Source organism: Scyliorhinus torazame, chromosome 9, assembly GCF_047496885.1.
Source record: "Scyliorhinus torazame isolate Kashiwa2021f chromosome 9, sScyTor2.1, whole genome shotgun sequence".
NCBI classification, from domain to species: Eukaryota; Metazoa; Chordata; class Chondrichthyes; order Carcharhiniformes; family Scyliorhinidae; genus Scyliorhinus; species Scyliorhinus torazame.
Window position 1 is genome coordinate 214,748,201 of NC_092715.1, and position 21,170 is coordinate 214,769,370.

General features: G+C 49.7%; 1 protein-coding gene across 6 annotated transcripts in view; it reads left to right on the forward strand.

Moving 5' to 3' along the window:
• Positions 1–21,170, forward strand: part of LOC140429730 (transmembrane protease serine 11B-like) — a 142,282-nt gene that overhangs the window by 35,579 nt on the left and 85,533 nt on the right. For all 6 annotated transcript variants that reach the window (XM_072517072.1, XM_072517068.1, XM_072517073.1 and 3 more), the window contains one exon: positions 1,926–2,089. In XM_072517072.1, coding sequence (XP_072373173.1) covers positions 1,926–2,089 — 164 coding nt within the window. The remainder of the gene's footprint in view (positions 1–1,925; positions 2,090–21,170) is intronic.

Here is a 21,170-nt window from a genome sequence, read left to right on the forward strand (position 1 = left end):
TACTATGATTTACTCGAGTATTCAAAGGCGTAATAATCTATTTGGTACGAATTAAGGAACAATAGGCGAGCTATTATGCTCCTGGGTGCAATTGATAGAACACCAAACAGTGGAATTCAGAACGATACTGCAGGGAGACTTCAATTGTTCTAATAAGATCGGAAAAATAACGTTAAGGGCAGAGAAATGGACAAAGTTTTGAAATGTTTTCAAAATAACTTTTTGATCACTATGTTCCCAGCCCCAACAAGGAACAAATCTGTGCTGGGTCTAGTTGTGGGCAATGAAGTGGCAAGTTGAGTATCTTTCAATGGAGGACGAACGTTGTGGGAGAAGACGGGGAAGCACTTGTGAAATAGTGATCACAATATCATCAAGTTTAGAATAGTTATGGAAAAGAAGAAGGAACATTAGCCTGTACCTTTCTGGTCCCCAGCATCGCATTTAGGAGGTACCCCAATGATAGAGGTACCTCCCCATCTTTTCTCCCCCTCAACTCAGACCCCTCCATGAAGTTCCAACCTAAGGGGAACAATTGTGCTCGGCTGGGATCCATCTAACAGAAACGATTTAAGTCACTAACTTCAGGTGGTTCGGCCAGTTTTACCCTGATAGTTACCCTGAAAGAGGAAAGGGAATAAAATCACTTCTAACTCCAGAGTAACTATTTAAAAATCCCATAATCAGTCTGGCACGGATCATCCCCCATACGCCCGACTCCCCAGGGGACCCACCACACCAACTTCATCACCAGCCCCCCCCCCACAACCTCGCCCCAATCGACCCCGCCCTACACCTCCTGAACACCCCCGAACCCCAACCTCGGCCCCCAAAGATGCGGAGCATTCCGCACCTTTGGGTCGGCGCGATGCCCATCTGATTGGCGCCGTTTTGGGCGCCAGTCGGCGGACATCGCGCTGTTTCGGGAGAATTTCGCCCTAGAGTTCAAGGGCAGGATATTCCAGTGGGCTTCAGGACCCCACCATCACGGTGGCACGGTAGCACAGTGGTTAGCACTGTTGCTTCACAGATCCAGGGTGCCAAGTTCAATTCTCGCTTGAGTCACTGTCTGTGCAGAGTCCGCACGTTCTCCCCGTGTCTGCGTGGGTTTCCTCCGGGTGCTCCGGTTTCCTCCCACAGTCCAAAGATGTGCATGTTAGGTGGATTGGCCATGATAAAATGCCCTTAATGTCCAAAAAGGTTATGTTGGGTTGCTGGGTTACGGGAAAGGATGGAGGTGTGGGCTGGGGTAGGGTGCTCTTTCCGAGCACCAGTGTAGACTCGATGGGCCGAATGGCCTCCTTCTGCACTGTAAATTCTATGATTCTGTGATCAGACTGAAATGGGGGTCAGAAGAGCACACAGTGTGGAAACAATCACTTATTTGTGATTTTCCTTGAATTGGCCCAGAGGGTGGGTTTGTTGTCCAATTAGGGTTGGTAAAGTCATTGAGATCTACAGCACAGAAAAGGCCCTTCGGCCTGTCATGGCCGTGTCAGGCAAAAACAATCACTTCAGTATTCTAATCCCATTTTCCAGCATTTAACCATTAACCTTGTATCCCTTGGCATCACCAGTACGCATCAGAATAATTTTTAAATGTGGAGTCTCTGCCTCCACCACCCATTCAGGCAGTGAGATCCAGACTCCCATCACCCTCTGGGTGAAAACGGTTTCGTCACATCCCCTCTAAACCTCCTGCCCCTTACCTTAAATCTATGTCCCCTGGTCATTGATCCCTCCACCAAGCTTCTTCCTGTCTACTCTATCTATGCCCCTCATAATTTTATACATCTCAATCATGGGTTCTCGAAAGGGTCAATAGGAGAGCTTCACTAATATGCCAATTGGATGATAAATTTCCTTTTACTTAAATTGTACAAAATATTGAATCTAATGCTGGCTTGCCTTTTTTTTTCTGACAGGGCAGGCAGTGTTTTGGTGACACTTGTCCAACAGTTCAAAGGAAATGGAGACACCTCTTTATCAGCAGGAACTGTTGAAAAGACTTTTAAGCAAAGACTGACACAAGCTACGCCTGCTTCCTTGGACAGTTTTAATATAGACTTAACGTCAATTAAGTTCTCTGGTATGTTTTCTGCTGTCTAAAATATTTATTCAAACACCTGACGTGGACAGTCTGTATTACGGAGGAATAATATATAGAATATCTTGGTGACGGTAGTAGCAGTTGAATTTTTTACATCAGTGTTCCCAAATGAAGATGACAGGCAAATCCCATACCTGGTTAAGTTAGTTTCCCCTTATTTTCTTTTACAGTTCTCTATAACACTCAAAAGTCTTTAAAATCGGTGCTCTGAAGAAATTTAAAACATCAAAGGGGAGGGCGAGTGTATATTGGGCGGCACGGTAGCACAGTGGTTAGCACTGGTGCTTCACTGCTCCAGGGTCCCACGTTCGATTCCAGGTTTAGGTCACTGTCTGCATGTTCTCCCCGTGTCTGCGTGGGTTTCCTCCGGGTGCTCCAGTTTCCTCCCACAAGTCCCGAAAGACGTGCTGTTAGGTATTTTGGACATTCTGAATTCCCCCTCTGTGAACCCGAACAGATGCCGGAATGTGGCTTTTCACAGTGACTTAATTGCAGTGTTAACGTAAGCCTACTTGTGACAATAAAAAGATTATTATTTGGAGTTTTTTGGAGAAAGTTATCCATTTTATAGAAGATAATATTAGTGCGTAGTAATTTTCTTTGATATCTTTTTTCTATTCCCTGGCTGAAATGGAAACCTTTGAGTTGACCAGGCTAACTCCATAGTCATTCCCCGAGGCTGTTACTTTGGATCAAATGAGAGTCTTTGTGGAGGTGTCTGGCCTCAGCTAAAAGTTGAGAAATTTGCACCCCTGACCTGCTACTGGTTACCCACCACTGTCATCTTAGGAATGCAGTAAGAAGTCTTACAACACCAGGTTAAAGTCCAACAGGTTTGTTTCGATATCACTAGCTTTCGGAGCGCTGCTCCTTCCTCAGGTGAATCACCTGAGGAAGGGGCAGTGCTCCAAAAGCTAGTGATATCGAAACAAACCTGTTGGACTTTAACCTGGTGTTGTAAGACTTCTTACTGTGCTCACCCCAGTCCAACGCAGGCATCTCCACATCTTAGGGATGGTTTATGCTATAAACTTAGTTCACATTGAGCCACCCTCCTTTTCCAATGATGTGTCAGCAATTGCCATCAATGGAAAAGTGGCATAAGAACTGGGCAACACAAGATGTAAAATCAGGCTCATAGCTTCAAGAATTTGTCCAAAAGCAGTTTTTGGGGCCAGGGAGGAATTTCCTCCACTGGAACGCCACATTAACACAGGACTCGGTTAAATATGGGTCCATCATGGGCTCTAAAATTGTCATTTAAAATGAGAAACTGCTATTGTCATGGCCACAGGATCAATCTTTTAAAGGCAATGACCATTAAATTACACCTTTTTATTCACGTTGTCAACACACTTAGGTGACGTTTTCTCAAGGGATGAGTCACCGAAGCAGGTTATCAAAGGAATCTTGTTAGGCACCAGAGACAAAGAACAAAGAACAAAGAACAGTACAGCACAGGAACAGGTCCTTCAGCACTCCAAGCCTGTGCCGATTATATGTCCTATCTAGATCAACCACCTATATCCTCCCATACCCGTCTGTTCATGTGTCTACCCAGACAAGTCTTAAAGGTCGCTAACGTATCTGCCTCAGCCACCTCACTAGGCAGTGCATTCCAAGCCACCACCACCCTCTGTGTAAACAACTTCCCCCGCACATCTCCACTGAACCTATGCCCCCTCACCTTGAACTTTGTGCCCCCTTGAAATTGCTTTTCCGCCCTGGGAAAAAAGCTCCAGCTGTTCACCCTGTCTATACCCCTCATAATTTTATAAATTTCTATCAGGTCGCCCCTCAGCCTCCATCTCTCTCGGGAGAACAATCCCAGTTTATTCGATCTCTCCTCATAGCTAATACCCTCCAGACCAGGCAACATCCTCGTAAACCTTTTCTGTACTCTCTCCAAAGCCTCCACGTCCTCCTGGCAGTGTGGGGACCAGAATTGGACACAGTATTCCAACTGTGGCCCAACCAAGGTTCTATATAACTGGAACATAATTTGCGAGTTTTTATACTTGATACCCCTCCGATGAAGGTAAGAATGCCACATGCTTTCTTTACCACCATTTCCACTTGTGCTGCCACTTTTAAGGAACTGTGGACTTGCACACCCAGATCTCTCTGTGTGTTTATGTTCCTGATGGTTCTGCCATTTAGTTTATAGCTCCCACCTGAATTGGACCTACCAAAATGCATCACCTCACATTTGTCGGGTTAAATTCTATCAGCCCTTTCTCCGCCCAATTCTGCAGCCTATCTATATCCTGCTGTATTCTCTGACAATCTTCATCACTATCTGCAACTCCTGCAATCTTAGTATCATCTGCAGACTTGCTAATCAGAGCAGCTACGTTTTCTTCCAAGTCATTTATATATATATTACAAACAGCAGAGGTTCCAGTACCGACCCCTGCGGAACACCACTAGTTACAGACCTCCAATCGGAAAAACACCCGTCCACTGCTACCCTCTGTCTTCTATGGCCAAGCCAGTTCTCAATCCATCCAGTTAGTTCACCCCTGACCCAATGTGATTTACTCTTTTGCACCAGCCTGCCAGGAGAAACCGTGTTAAATGCCAGCAATTTGCATATGCAGATATTTGTTAAAGGCGGCGTTGGCTAATTTATAACAAAAAAGGATTAAACTTTTGATGTACCTGACCCATAATGATTATCTTTTTTAAAAAAATGTTTCCTTCATAAATTTAGAGTACCCAATTCATTTTATCCAATTAAGGGACAATTTAGCGTGGCCAATCCACCTTTGGGTTGTGGGGGTGAAACCCACACAAACACGGGGAGAATGTGCAAGCTCTACACGGGCAGTGACCCAGAACCGGGATCGAACCTGGGACCTCGGTGCCGTGAGGCAGCAGTTATAACCACTGCACCACCATGCTGCCCTGACCCATACCCATTGTCATCCATCTCCTTTGTATTACAAATAATCAACCTTTGTGATTCCGGACAGCTTTAACACAAAGATGGAAAATGATTAATTAAATAAAGCAAGTCACTACTTTTAGCTGTCCCTGGGATTCCAGATATATGTAATTCCAGGATACAGTGGTTCTGATCTGTCATAAGCCACATAACCTGCTAAGAGGTGCTGAAACCGGTTCCATTCCTGTTCAGCAACTAATGTGGTGAAGTGAACATTCCAATTCAATTAGCTAAGGCAAAATGTTTTGTCTCTGAGGCACTTTACCATCTGGAATACTCTTGCCCAGAGAGTGGAGGCTGGGTCTTTAAATATGTTCAAAGCTGAGTGAGATTTTTTTTAAAAGTAATTTTATTGGCATTTCCATTTTTACACAGTGAAATTGGCGTCCGATATGTACAATTTATACAGTTCTTATGTACATACATTCTTTCTTGATATATCTTCTCCCACCCCCCACCCCCCCTCCCCCTCTCCCTACACCCCTTCCCTGGTGCCTCTTTGCTGATCCCCACTTCCGCTCTGGGTGTTCTATTACTGAGCTCGTTCCCCCCCCCCCGCCCTTCCTTCCTTGGTTTTTGTTGCAGGCCTTGTGGGGTTGGGGGTGGGGGGGCTACTTCCCTGTGGTAAACCACTGTAGTGTACAATATGTGTATTGTGGTAAATGGCCACTGTATTATATGTAATTTGGTAAACCACTGCCCAATGGCTCTGCTTCCCCTCGGGCCCGGTATAAAGGTGGCTGGTCTCCGCCTCTGATCCAGTTCGGGATCGGAGGCCAGGAGGCTTTCTGTTTAGTTTATTCAAGCCTCAGTTACGTTCACCACTCGTTGTGTGTTCATTGACGGCATATCAATTTAATAAACTAAACTACTAAGATGAATTCATCGCTCAAGCCTGATCGCCTGGAGCTGGGCCCACAGGCAGCCGACGCCACTGCAACATTCGAGCACTGGCTAAGCTGCTTCGAAGAATACCTTGGACCCTCCATCGAAGACTTCACCGACCTCCAAAACAAATCGGAAGCCCGAAGTGCTACTTTTGCAGCCAGGGTAATCATCCCAGACAACGCTGCCCTGCACGGAACGCGACTTGCAACGGGTGTGGGAGGAAGGGCCACTTTGCGAAAGACTGCCAGACTCGATCTCTCCCTAAAACCTCTAGGCCCAGCAGCGCTGCCTGCTGCCTGTCGGGGCTGCCCCCAGATGCCGCGCCACCCGCCATGTGCGACCTGTGGGCGCCGCCATCTTCGCCGCCATCTTCGATCTCGCCCACTCGTGCGACCCATGGGGGCCGCCATCTTTAACGCCATCTTGTACTCCACCTACCACACGTGACCCATGGGGGCCGCCATCTTTGACGCATCTCCGGTACCACCCGCCACGCGCGACCCATGGGGGCCGCCATCTTGGGACCACTCCGAAGCCTCCTGGGAGCCCTGCTCACCCGATCGTACGCTGGCCGCTGCTACCGCCGACCGGCCTACCCATCACCTTCCGAAGCTCGCCTCCATCACGCTCGACCAGTCCCGGCCTCATCACCTCACAAAATCTACGATGACTGTCCGGATCAACAGGCATGAGACGGCCTGCCTTTTCGATCCAGGAGCACAGACAGCTTCATACATCCAGATACGGTAAGGCACTGCTCCCTCCCAATTTTACCCGCGACCCAGAAAATCTCCCTGGCTTCCGGATCACATTCAGTAGAAATTCGGGGGTACTGTGTCGCGACCCTTATGGTACAAGGCGTAGTGTACACTAACTTCAAACTCTATGTCCTTCCCCATCTCTGCGCTGCCCTATTACTGGGGCTCGACTTCCAGTGCCACCTCCAAAGCCTTACTTTAAAGTTCGGTGGACCCCTGCACCCCCCTCACCGTCTGTAGCCTCGCGACCCTTAATGTCGCCCCACCCTCGCTCTTCGCTAACCTCACCCCGTCGCTACTAGGAGCAGATGATACAATGCCCGGGACAGGGCCTTTATCAGGTCGGAGGTCCAGCGACTCCTCCGAGAGGGGATCATTGAGGTTAGTACCAGCCCCTGGAGAGCCCAAGTGATGGTCGTCAAGACTGGGGAGAAGCACGAGATGGTCATTGACTACAGTCAGACCACAAACCGGTACACGCAGCTCGATGAGTAGCCCCTCCCCCGCATATCTGACATGGTTAACCAGATTGCGCAGTATCGAGTCTTCTCCACAGTTGACTTGAGGTCTGCGTACCACCAGCTCCCCATCCGCCCGGAGGACTGCCAATACACTGCCTTCGAGGCAGATGGCCGCCTCTATCACTTCCTCAGTGTTCCCTTCGGCGTCACCAATGGGGTCTCAGTCTTCCAGCGAGAAATGGACCGAATGGTTGACCAGTACAGGCTGCGGGCCACGTTCCCGGACTTGGGTAATGTCACCATCTGCGGCCATGACCAGCAGGACCATGACGAAAACCTCCGGCACTTCCTCCACACCGCTAAACTCCTGAACCTCACTTACAAGGAAAAATGCGTTTTCCGCACAACCAGCCTAGCCATCCTGGGCTATGTTGTTGAAAATGGAGTCCTGGGCCCGACCCCGAACGCATGCGCCCCCTCCTGGAACTCCCCCTCCCCCACTGCCCCAAGGCCCTGAAGAGATGCCTGGGGTTCTTCTCTTACTATGCCCAATGGGTCCCCAATTATGCGGACAAGGCCCATCCACTTATTAAATCCATCACTTTTCCCTGGCGGCTGAAGCCCGCCTGGCCTTCAACCGCATCAAGGCAGATATTGCCAAAGCCGCGATGCATGCTGTGGACGAGTGCATTCCGTTCCAGGTGGAGAGCGATGCATCGGGCTTTGCTCTGGCCGCTACCCTCAACCAGGCGGGCAAGCCCATGGCTTTCTTCTCCCGTACCCTCCATGCCTCCGAAATTCGACACTCATTCATCGAAAAGGAAGCCCAAGCCATTATAGAAGCTGTGCGACATTGGAGGCATTACCTGGCCGGCAGGTGATTTACTCTCCTCACTGACCAACAGTCGGTTGCCTTAACAATACACAGCGGGGCAAGATCAAGAACGGCAAGATTCTGAGGTGGAGGATCGAGCTCGCCACCTATAACAATGATATCTTGTATCGACCTGGGAAGCTCAATGAGCCCCCAGATGCCCTATCCCGCGGTACATGTGCCAGCACACAAGTAGACTGACTCCAGGCCCTCCAGAATGACCTCTGTCACCCGGGGGTCACCTGTGTTTTTCACTTTATGAAGGCTCGCAACCTACCTTACTCCATCAAGGAGGTCAGGACCGTGACCAGGGACTGCCAGGTCTGCGCGGAGTGCAAACCGCACTTCTATCGGCCAGACAGAGCGCACCTGGTAAAGGCCTCTCGCCCCTTTGAGCGCCTCAGCATCGACTTCAAAGGGCCGCTCCCCTCCACAGACCGTAACGTGTACTTCCTCAACATTGTTGACGAATACTCAAGATTCCCCTTTGCCATCCCATGCCCTGACATGACTGCTGCCACCGTCATCAAGGCCCTTCACAGTCTTTTCACCCTGTTCAGGTTCCCCACCTACATCCATAGCGATCGGGGTTCCTCCTTCACAAGAACATAAGAACTAGGAGCAGGAGTAGGCCATCTGGCCCCTCGAGCCTGCTCCGCCATTCAATACGATCATGGCTGATCTTTTGTGGACTCAGCTCCACTTTCCGGCCCGAACACCATAACCCTTAATCCCTTTATTCTTCAAAAAACTATCTGTCTTTATCTTAAAAACATTTAATGAAGGAGCCTCAACTGCTTCATTGGGCAAGGAATTCCATAGATTCACCCTTTGGGTGAAGAAGTTCCTCCTAAACTCAGTCCTAAATCTACTTCCCCTTATTTTGAGGCTATGCCCCCTAGTTCTGCTTTCACCCGCCAGTGGAAACAACCTGCCCACATCTTTCCTATCTATTCCCTTCATAATTTTATATGTTTCTATAAGATCCCCCTCGTCCTTCTAAATTCTAACGAGTACAGTCCCAGTCTACTCAACCTCTCCTTGTAATCTAACTCCTTCAGCTCTGGGATTAACCTAGTGAATCTCCTCTGCACACCCTCCAGCGCCAGTATGTTCTTTCTCAGGTAAGGAGACCAAAACTGAACACAATACTCCAGGTGTGGCCTCACTAACACCTTATACAATTGCAGCATAACCTCCCTAGTCTTAAACTCCATCCCTCTAGCAATGAAGGACAAAATTCCATTTGCCTTCTTAATCACCTGCTGCACCAGTAAACCAACTTTTTGTGACTCATGGACTAGCACACCCAGGTCTCTCTGCACATCAGCATGTTTTAATATTTTATCATTAAATAACAATCCCTTTTGCTGTTATTCCTACCGAAATGGATAACCTCACATTTGTCAACATTGTATTCCATCGGCCAGACCCTAGCCCATTCACTTAACCTATCCAAACCCCTCTACAGACATCCAGTATCCTCTGCACTTTTTGCTTTACCACTCATCTTAGTGTCGTCTGCAAACTTGGACACATTGCCCTGGGTCCCAATTCCAAATCATCTATGTAAATTGTGAACAGTTGTGGGCCCAACACTGATCCCTGAGGGACACCACTAGCTACTGATTGCCAACCAGAGAAACACCCATTAATTCCCACTCTTTGCTTTCTATTAATTAACCAGTCCTCTATCCATGCTACTACTTTAACCTTAATGCCATGCATCTTTATCTTATGCAGCAACCTTTTGTGTGGCACCTTGTCAAAGGCTTTCTGAAAATCCACATATGCCACATCCATTGGCTCCCCGTTATCTACCGCACTGGTAATGTCCTCAAAAAATTCCACTAAATTAGTTAGGCACAACCTGCCCTTTATGAACCCATGCTGCGTCTGTCCAATGGGACAATTTCCATCCAGATGCCTCGCTATTTCTTCCTTGATGATAGATTCCAGCATCTTCCCTACTACCAAAGTTAAGCTCACTGGCCTATAATTACCCGCTTTCTGCCTACCTCCTTTTTTAAACAGTGGTGTCATGTTTGCTAATTTCCAATCCGCCGGGACCACCCCAGAGTCTAGTGAATTTTGGTAAATTATCACTAGTGCATTTGCAATTTCCCTAGCCATCTCTTTTAGCACTCTGGGATGCATTCGATCAGGGCCAGGAGACCTGTCTACCTTTAGCCCCATTAGCTTGCCTATCACTACCTCCTTAGTGATAACAATCATCTCAAGGTCCTCACCTGTCATAGCCTCATTTCTATCAGTCACTGGCATGTTATTTGTGTCTTCCACTGTGAAGACCAACCCAAAAAATCTGTTCAGTTCCTCAGCAATTTCCTCATCTCCCATTATTAAATCTCCCTTCTCATCCTCTGAAGGACCAATATTTACCAAACCCACTCTTTTTTGTTTTATATATTTGTAGAAACTTTTACTATCTGTTTTTATATTCTGAGCAAGTTTACTCTCATAATCGATCTTACTCTTCTTTATAGCTTTTTAGTAGCTTTCTGTTGCCCCCTAAAGATTTCCCAGTCCTCTAGTCTCCCACTCATGAAAAGAAATGAAATGAAATGAAAATCACTTACTGTCAAAAGTAGGCTTCAAATGAAGTTACTGTGAAAAGCCCATAGTCGCCACATTCCGGCACCTGTTCGGGGAGACTGTTACGGGAATCGAACCGTGCTGCTGGCCTGCCTTGGTCTGCTTTCAAAGCCAGAGATTTAGCCCTGTGCTAAACAGCCCCTGTTGTCTTTGCCACTTTGTATGCTTTTTCCCTCAATTTGATACTCTCCCTTATTTCCTGAGAGATCCACGGTCGATTTTCCCTCTTTCTACCGTCCTTCCTTTTTGTTAGTATAAACCTTTGCTGAGCACTGTGAAAAATCGCTTGAAGGTTCTCCACTGTTCCTCAACTGTTTCACCTTAAAGTCTTTGCTCCCAGTCTACCTTAGCTAGTTCTTCTCTCATCCCATTGTAATCTCCTTTGTTTAAGCACAAAACACTAGTGTTTGATTTTACCTTCTCACCCTCCATCTGTATTTTAAATTGCACCATATTGTGATCGCTCGAGGGGATCCCTAACTATGAGATCATTAATCAATCCTGTCAATTAATCAAACAGGACCAGATCTAGGACCGCTTGTTCCCTCGTAGGTTCCATTACATACTGTTCTAGGAAACTATCGCGGATACATTCTATAAACTCCTCCTCAAGGCTGCCTTGACCGACCTGGTTAAACCAATCGACATGTAGATTAAAATCCCGCATGATAACTGCTGTACCATTTCTACATGTATCAGTTATTTCTTTATTTATTGCCTGCCCCACCATAATGTTACTATTTGGTGGCCTACAGACTACTCCTATCAGTGACTTTTTCACCTTACTATTCCTGATTTCCACCCAAATGGATTCAACCTTATCCTCCATAGCACCGATGTCATCCCTTACTATTGCCCGGATGTCATCCTTAAATAACAGAGTTACACCACCTCCCTTACCATCCACTCTGTCCTTCCGAATAGTTTGATACCCTTGGATATTTAACTCCCAGTCGTGACCATCCTTTAACCATGTTTTAGTAATGACCACTAAATCATAGTCATTCACGATGATTTGCGCCATCAACTCATTTACCTTATTCCGAATACTATGAGCATTCAGGTAAAGTACACTTATGCTGGCTTTTATATCTCTGTTTTGAATCTTAACACCTCAATCAGTAACGTCTCCTAAGTTATATTTCCTCTAAACTTTTCTCCTAATTTCCCTTGTCGTTGAGCCCATATCTTCATGTAACAACCTGCCGCGTCGCTTACCTTTTATGTTTTTACTTCCCATTTTATTCCTTTTAGCAATACTGGGCCTATTCACTGAGCTCCCCTCAGTCACTGTACCTTGTACTGTCACCCTTTTTGATTTTTGACTATGGCTTCTCTGCCTTACACTTTCCTCCTTACTGCCTTTTGTTTCTGTCACTGTTTTACTACCTTCCGACTTCCTGCATCGGTTACCATCCCCCTGCCACATTAGTTTAAACCCTCCCCAACAGCTCTAGCAAACATCCCCCCTCGGACATCGGTTCCAGTCCTGCCCAGGTGCAGATCGTCCGGTTTGTACTGGTCCCACCTCCCCCAGAACCGGTTCCAATGCCCCAGGGATTTGAATCCCTCCCTCTTGCACCATCTCTCGAGCCACGCATTCATCCTATCTATCCTGACATTCCTACTCTGACTAGCTCATGGCACTGGTAGCAATCCTGAGATTACTACCTTTGAGGTCCTACTTTTTAGTTTAACTCCTAACTCCCTGAATTCAGCTTGTAGGACCTCATCCCGTTTTGTACTTATATCGTTGGTGCCTATGTGCACCATGACAGCTGGCTGTTCACCCCCCCCCCCCCCCGACCCCCAGAATGTCTTGCAGCCGCTCCGAGACATCCTTGACCCTTGCACCAGGGAGGCAACATACCATCCTGGAGTCTCGATTGCGTCCGCAGAACCGCCTGTCTATTCCCCTTCATGAAGACCCCTCATGAGACCCCTCATGAACGTATGTTTGCCTTCCCCAGGAAGTCCATCTCCAGGGTCTCGCTCACGTCCTGGCTGGCAGTCCCAGGGCCCGTCCTCCTCCGGAAGCATGCGAGGAGCCATAAATCAGATCCCCTCATCGTGAAGGTCCTGCTCCTCCATGCCAATCCACAATATGCCTACGTGGCACATCATGACGGGCGACAGGACACAGTCTCCCTCCGGGATTTGGCACCTGCAGGTTCCCTAGCGACCATCACCACCACCCACGACACTGCGCCGTCTCCCCCCACATCTACCCACCTACTTCAAGAACTGTCACCCGCAGGCACACCAGCGCCATCACCACTACCCACGCCCATACACCGCCCCCCCCCCCCCCCCCCTCCACCGACTCAATAATTGGGTGAAGAAGAGGACAACACGCTCCCGGACGGGTAGGTCTTGACACCGGTGCCCACACCACAGCCGGGACTGAGGCGTTCACGGCGGAAGGTCAAACTTGATCTTTAAGTCCACTTCACCCCGCTGGACTCTTTTTTAATAGGGCGTGAATGTGGTATACCACTGTAGTGTACAATATGTGTATTGTGGTAAATGGCCTCTGTATTATATGTAGTGTGGTAAACCACTGCCCAATGGCTCGGCCTCCCCTCGGGCCCGGTATAAAGGTGGTTGGTCTCCGCCTCTGATCCAGTTCGGGATCAGAGGCGACAAGGCTTTCTGTTTAGTTTTTAAAGCCTCAGTTACGTTCACCACTCGTCGTGTGTTCATTGATGGCATATCACTCCCCTTCCTCTATGTTTATTCATGTTGTTCCCCTAAGTTTCCTCCTCATTTCTTCCCCCCTTCCCTTTTTGTACCTCTTAGTATTGTGTGTTTTTATCTGCTCTACCCTGTCTTTCCCTCTTTCCCTAGTCGCTGTTGACAGGTCTTGGAACAGGCTGACGAACTGCCCCCACGCTTTGAGGAAGCCCTCTTCCGACCTTCAGATGCTGAACTTGATCCTCTCCAGATCGAGCAATTCTACCAGGTCTGCCAGCCAGTCTGCAGCTGTGGGTAGTGCTGCTGATCGTCAGCCGAGCAGGATTCTCCGGCGTGCGATTAGGGAAGCGAAAGCAAGGGCACGGCTCTCTTCCCCATGTGTAGGTCTGGTTGCTCTGATACCCCGATGTTTGCCACTCTCGGGCACAGCGCCACCCTTACCCCCACAACCTTGGACATTGCCTCGGAGAAGGCTGTCCAGAGCCCTACAAGTCTGGGCAAGCCCAGAACATGTGGGTGTGGTTGGCTGGGCCTCCCTGGCACAGCTCACATTTGTCCTCTGGACATCAGGAGGGCATGGCACCGGTGCATGATCTCGTAGCGAGTGCGGAACCAGACGAAGGGCCCGCCGATTACGGCGGCGAGTGGAGCCATCAGGCATGCGAACCAGGAACAAGCGGGGAGTCACGTGGCGGAGAACCTCGGCGGTTGCCGACTAGCCACCCTCCGGTAGGTGTATGCGGACGTTGTCTCCAGGCACCAGGGCAGGAAGATCAGTCGCCCGAGCATCATGTGCCACCTTCTGCTGAGCACGCTGTTGTTGCATCCTTTGCAGTACTGGAGCATGGTCGGGGTCAGGAACATGAATGGATGTCACAGTGGTCCTGAGGGTGCGACCCATCAACAGCTGGGCTGGCGAGAGGCCCGTGGACAGTGGGGCCGAGCGATAGGCCAGCAGGGCTAAACAGAAGTCAGATCTGGCATCAGCAGCCTTGCAGAGGAGCCGCTTCACAATGTGGATGCCCTTTTCCACCTTGTCATTCGACTGAGGATGCAAGGGACTGGACGTCACATGTGTGAAGTTGTATGAAGTGGCAAAGGAAGACCATTCTTGGCTCGCAAAGCAAGGCCCGTTGTCAGACATGACGGTGAGGGAAATTCCATGGCGAGCAAAGGTTTCTTTGCATGCCCGGATGACAGCTGATGACGTCGTGTCGTGCAGGCGTATGACCTCCGGATAGCTTGAGAAGTAGTCAATCAGAATAATGTAGTCCCTGCCGAGGGCATGAAAGAGGTCCACGCCCACCTTCGCCCAGGGGGACATGACCAACTCATGGGGCTGAAGTGTCTCAGGGGGTTGCTAGGGTGAGGCTTTATATTTTAAGGAGCTGCTGGCGTAGGGTGTCCGAGATGACCCCAAAAACGATCTGATCCCATATCATGGAGTAGGAGGTGACCTCATAACCGCAGGACTGCGCGAGGATACGGAGGTGTGTCAAGTAAGATTGGAAAGGCTCATCCTTACCCTGCAGGCGCTGCTGGAAGAGGTACCCCTCGAAGCTCTCATTGACTTCCACGCTGAAGTGTTCCTCGAACTTCAGAAGCACCGTCTTATATTTTGTTTTGTCCTCGCCTTCCGCGAATGCCAGGGAGTTATAGATGTGGATGGCGTGTTGTCCCACCGTGGAGAGGAGGAGGGTGATCTTCCTGGTGCCCAATGCATTCTCCCTGTCTGTGGCTTCTAGGAAGAGCTGGAAGCGCTGTTTAAACAGCTTCCAGTTGACGCCAAGATTTCCAGCGATTCGGAGCGGCTGCGGCGGGCTGATGTTTTCCATGGAGCAGGATGGCGGATTTCTGAAAGGGTGCAGGTAGGTCTCACAGTCGCTGGCTAGTTTCCAGACCTGGTATCATGTCGTGTTGGGTGTCCCGATGCACAAATGATCCAACACGGCTGTAGATGGTACAACTCTGTTTTATTATCTTAACAACGACAACTACTAACTGCTGGCTTGGGCGAGTGCTTCACCAGCTAACCTGTGGACCCAGCCCTACCACTATCTCAGTGAGGCACTCAGCACACGGTCTATGTCTGAGTGGCACGCTGTGAGCTCTGTGCTCTGAGCTATCTCCTGGTAGAATGAGCGGGAACTGTGGTGTTCCCTGTTTTATAGTGCGTGTGGTCTCACTGGTGATTGGCTGCGATGTTGTGTGTGTATTGGTTGGTCCAACTACCTGTCCATCAGTGTGTGTGTGATTGCACCTTGATATGCTGATGTGGATATCATGACAGGCTGGGCCTCCCTGGCACCGCTCACATTTGTCCTCCACCTCCGGGAAGAACCTGTTTATTCGGGTTCTTGTTGGGTGCGCTCTGTGCACCACTTCAAACTGCATGAGGCTGAGCCTTGTGCAGGAGGAGGTGGAGTTTTTTTGTTTGTTTTTTATTTCTAAATTGAGAGTACCCAATTATTTTTTCCAATTAAGGGGCAATTTAGCGTGGCCAAACCACCTCTCCTGCACATCTTGGGTTGTGGGGGCGAAACACACGCAGACACAGGGAGAACGTGCAAATTCCACACGGCATTGATTGACCCAGGGCCGGGTTTCGAACTCGGTCCTCAGCACCGTGGGCCGCATTGCTAACCACTGTGCCACCGTGCTGCCCTTGGAGGGGGTGGAGTTGACTCTACTCAATGCTTTGCTCCAGAGTCCCCATCCCACTTCCATCCCCAGTTCGTCCCCCCATTTTGTTCTGACTTCGTCAGTAGCTGTCCGTAGATTTTCCCGCAGTTTCCCCCTTCCTTACTGTCCATGTTTATCAGGTCCTTTTGTAATTGGGTTCTCGGGGCTCTGAGGTATCCTACCGTCTCCTTGCGGTTGTTCCAGGTCTTCCGTCAGCTCGCTCAGTGTCGCTAGTCTGTCCCCCATGTAAAACTCCCTAACTGTTAACGTCCCCGCCCTGTCTCCATTTTTTGAATGGGGTGTTCAGCATGGCTGGTGGGAATTTGTGGTTTCCGCAGATGGGGGCCATGGGGGACATCTCGGTCAAACCAAAATGTTGCCTCATCTGGTTCCATGTCTTTAGTGTGGCTACCACCACTGGGCAGAATGTGTTTTTTGTTGGGGGGGAATGGGAGCGCTGTCGTGGCAAGGGCCCGGAGGGTCGTTCCCTTGCAGGAAGACTCCTCCATCCTCACCCTTCCATGGTGGGTCCACGTAGCCATCATCTCATTCTCTCAGCTGTTGCGTCCCAGTGGTAGTATTGTCAATTCGGTAGTGCCAGACCTCCCATGATTTTTCTCCTTTGCAGTGTTGATTTGGGGATTCTTGGATTCTTACACCCCACACAAATGGCATGATCATTTTATCTCGGCAGTGGAAGAAGCCGTTGGGGCTGAAGATCTGAACAGGATGCGGAATCTCGGGAGTATGTTCATTTTGATCATCTGCACACTCCTTGCAAGGGAGAGTGGGAGCGTGTCCCAACTCTGTAGGTCCTTTTTAACTTCCTCTGCAAGGCTGGTCAGGTTCCACTTGTGGGTCCATGTCCAGTTCACGGCTATCTGGATTCCCAGGTAGCGAAATTTGTTCTGGGCTAGTTTGAATGGGAATCCCTCCAGCTCTGTCCCTCCCCCATTAGGGTTCACCGGGAATGCCTCATTCTTGCCAAGGTTAAGTTTGTAACCCGAGAAGGCTCCGAACTCTTTCAGGAGCAGCATGATTGCTCTCGAGCATTCCTGTGGTTCCGAGACATAGAGGAGCAGGTCATCCGCATAGTGTGAAACTCTGTGCTCTCTGCCTCCCCTTTGGTTGACTTTCCAGCTTGTTGCGTCTCGCAGTGAGATCGCCAGGGGTTCAATTGCGAGGGCAAACAGGAGAGGGGACAGCGGGCATACTTGCTGTGTGCCTCTGTGCAGCTGAAAGTATTCAGAGCTGATGGTGTTGGTTCGAATGCTCGTCTTGGGGGCGTTGTACAGGGTTTTCACCAGAGGTGAACCCTGCCCCTAGCCCAAACCGCTCCAGTACTTCAAAGAGGTACTTCCACTCGACTCTGCGTCCAGGGAGACGATCACCTCTGATGTTCTCTCCCCGGGGCGGGGTCATTATTACATTCAGCAGCCGTCTGATGTCCGCAGTTAGCTGCCTACCCTTGACAAAGCCCATTCAGTCTTCTCCGACCACCTCTGCACGCAGTTCTCCAGTCTCTTTGCCAGGACCTTCACGTCTACATTTAGCAGCGAAATGGGTCTGTACAACCCCCCTTGGTCCGTGACAGGAGAGGGGACAGCGTGCATACTTGCTGTGTGCCTCTGTGCAGCTGGAAGTATCCTTGTCTCCATGAAACTTGTTTACTTGTTGATCAGTGTGGCTACTCCCCTAGACCTCATCCCTTGGCATGAATGGTGCGTCTGTCCCACCCAGCCCTTTCTTACCAGCAGTTGGTCCTTCTCCCTCAGGTGTGTCTCCTGCAGGAAGATTATGTCGGCCTTCAGGCTTCTTAAGTGGATGAAGACTCTAGATCTTTTCACTGGACCATTAAGTCCCCTTACATCCCAGATCGCTATCCTAATGGGGGGGTTTCTGACCCCCCGGTCCAAAGGGATCACCCATACTTACCTGGCGCATGTACACCTGCGCTCCGGGGTTTCTCCTTGTTTGGAGGCCGTCCAAATGGCTGCGGCCACCGTTCTCACCATGAGGTTGAGCCCCTGCGCTCCGGGGTTTCCCTTTGTCCAGGGGGCACCCGACATGGCCGCCAACTATGTGTAGGCCATGTGAGTGAGTCCCTGCACTCTGGGGGTCTCCCTTGGTCTAGGGACCCTCCAAACTGGCTGGTTGCGGAGCCATCTTGTTTCCTCGAACTGCTCCTTGCCTGCCAAAGACAATCCGAGAGGCAACTCTTTTTACCGTCCTATATCCTATGTGTTGTTTGCTTCCACCTGCCCCCCCATCCCCCCTCCCAGTGTCTGCCCCTCGCTGCCCCACCCCTGTGTTCCCCCTCTCTGTCCCTGTGTCGTTGTGTTCCCCCCCCCCCCCCCGTCCCCCCAATTAGGGGCTCCCCTCTCTGCCGAGAGTTGCACCACTGCCCCCCTTACTGCCTGTCCGCCTGTGCTAGCCCTCCCTGCTGGTACGGTGGCTCCTCTCCCAGGGCTGGTCTAGCCCTTTGTCTTTACCCGCCGAGTGCCTGTTTTCCCTGTCTGCCCCCTTACCTGCTTTACTTTGTCCTCGCTCTCTCCTGTGACCGGTCTTTCTGGTCAGAACAAGGCAGTACAGTCCCACGCAAACATATAACTATGACTTTGAGTCTCTCATCCTGTCTCTTTCAGCGGCCCTCCTCTGACATGACTTCATCGCTGCAGCACCTGTTCTTTGTCCAGGCCCTTGGCCCAAAGAAAGTTATTTGCTTCTGCTGTGGTGTTGAAATAGCACTCTACTCTGATGCGTGACCCAGGGTCTAGCCGGGAATAACATGCCGAATCGCACCCCACTCATGTAAAGCGCCGATTTTGCCTGAATGAATTTGGTCCTTTTTTTTGCCAGGTCTGCCCCAATGTCCTGATAGACCCAGACTCTCCAGCCCTCTTTAGCCTTTGTTTGTCTAGCCCACCGCAAGATCCTTTCCCAATCCTGGTATCAGTGCAGCGTCACTATAATCGCCCTTGGCTCCTTCATGGCGGCCAGCTCCTTCTTTAGGAAGGTCCTCCATCCATTTCCTGGTGGGGAGGGGGAGCCAGATGCTTGGGTCGACGATCTCCCCCTCTCTTGGGCGGCAGGGACCTCCCCGCATCGTGGGTCCACCGATCCATCCACCTGTTGCTCGTGGCCCTTTCCACCACTTCTGCCCTCTCGTTGGCCTCTTGAGCTCCCATTTACCGGCATCTTTCCTCCCATTCTGCCTTTTCCTCCTTTAGGGTTGTTTTCTGTTGGTTTTCAGGCCAAATTTGTCTAAAAGTGTGTTGTTTGGTTCTAGTTGGGAGGAGAGCCACCTAATGTGCATCCGCTCAGTACATCACTGTCACCGGATGTCAGCTGAGTTAGATTTTTGATTGACAGGGGAGTCGAGGGTTATGAGGTTGCAGGCTGGAAATTGGAGTTCGGGCTACAACCAGATCAGCCAGATCTTATTGAAGGGCGGTGCAGGCTCGAGATGCAGAATGGCCAACTCTTGCTCCTAATTCTTGTTCTTGCCTCGCTTGATGGAAAAATAAATCGAATAATCTCCCGCCAGATATGATTTCGTTGGTGTGCATTCAATATGAAAAGTTGAAATGGGACTTTTTTATTAAGTATAACCAGCCATACCTTCCAGTCTCTGAATTGACACAGGCTGGGTGTACAACCCAAGATGTGCATCGGGCCCTCATAGAATCCCTACAGTGCAGAAGGAGGCCATTTGGCGCATCGAGTCGGCACCGATCCTCTGAAAGAGAACTCCACCCAAGCTTAGTCCCCCGCCCTATCCCAATAACCCCAAACCTAACCTACACATCTTTTTTTGGACACTAAGGAGCAACTTAGTAAGGCCAATCCACCTAACGTGCTCATCTTTGGACTGTGGGAGGAAACTGACGCACCCGGAGGAAACCCATACAGACACGGGGAGAAAATGCAGATTCCACACAGTGACCCAAGACTGGAATTGAACCCGGGTCCCTGGCACTGTGAGGCAGCAGCGCTAACCACTGTGCCACCGTGCCACCCTGTGGAAGTCCTGACCTGTGGACCTACATGGGAACTATCCATGGAGTTTAGACTTCCACTGGACCATTACCCTGCTCCCATTGACCTTCTGCAAATGTCTCCAACTCTGAGTTAGAATCAGAGACTTTGGATAGTTTCAACATATTTACCCCTATGTTTCCCAGGAGACACTACACATATTAAAACCTGGTCTAACTCCTTGGTAACTCCATAAAAATAAGGTCCATTCAAAGGACTGTGCACCCTATTATAGAAAGGATATTATTAAACTAGAAAGAGTGCAGAAGAGATTTACTAGGATGTTAACGGGACTTGATGGTTTGAGTTATAAGGAGAGGCTGGATAGTCTGGGACTTTTTTCCCTGGAGCATAGAAGGCTTAGGGATGAGCTCATAGAGGTCTATAAACTAATGAGGGTCATAGATAAGGTGGATAGTCAACTTCTTTTCCCAAAGGTAGGGGAGTCTAAAACTAAAGGGCATTGGTTTGAGGTGATGGGGGGAGAGATACAAAAGGGTCCAGAAAGGCAGTTTTTTCACACAGAGGGTGGTGAGTGTGTGGAACGAGCTGCCCGAGGCAGTGGCTGAGGCGGGTACAATTTTGTCTTTTCATAGAATCATAGAATTTACAGTGCAGAAGGAGGCCATTCGGCCTATCGAGTCTGCACCGGCTCTTGGAAAGAGCACCCTACCCAAGGTCAACACCTCCACCCATTCCCCATAACCCAGTAACCCCACCCAACACTAAGGGCAATTTTGGACACTAAGAGCAATTTATCATGGCCAATCCACCTAACCTGCACATTTTGGACTGTGGGAGGAAATCGGAGCACCCGGAGGAAACCCACGCACACACGGGGAGGATGTGCAGATTCCGCACAGACAGTGACCCAAGCCGGAATCGAACCTGGGACCCTGGAGCTGTGAAGCAATTGTGCTAACCACAATGCTACCGTGCTGCCACGTGCTGCCAATGCTTTTTAAAAAGCATTCAGACAGTTATATGGGAAAGATGGGTATAGAGGGATTATGAGCCAAATGCGGGCAATTGGGACTAGCTTAGTGATTGAAAACTGGGCGGCATGGACAAGTTGGGCCGAAGGGCCTGTTTTCATGCTGTAAAC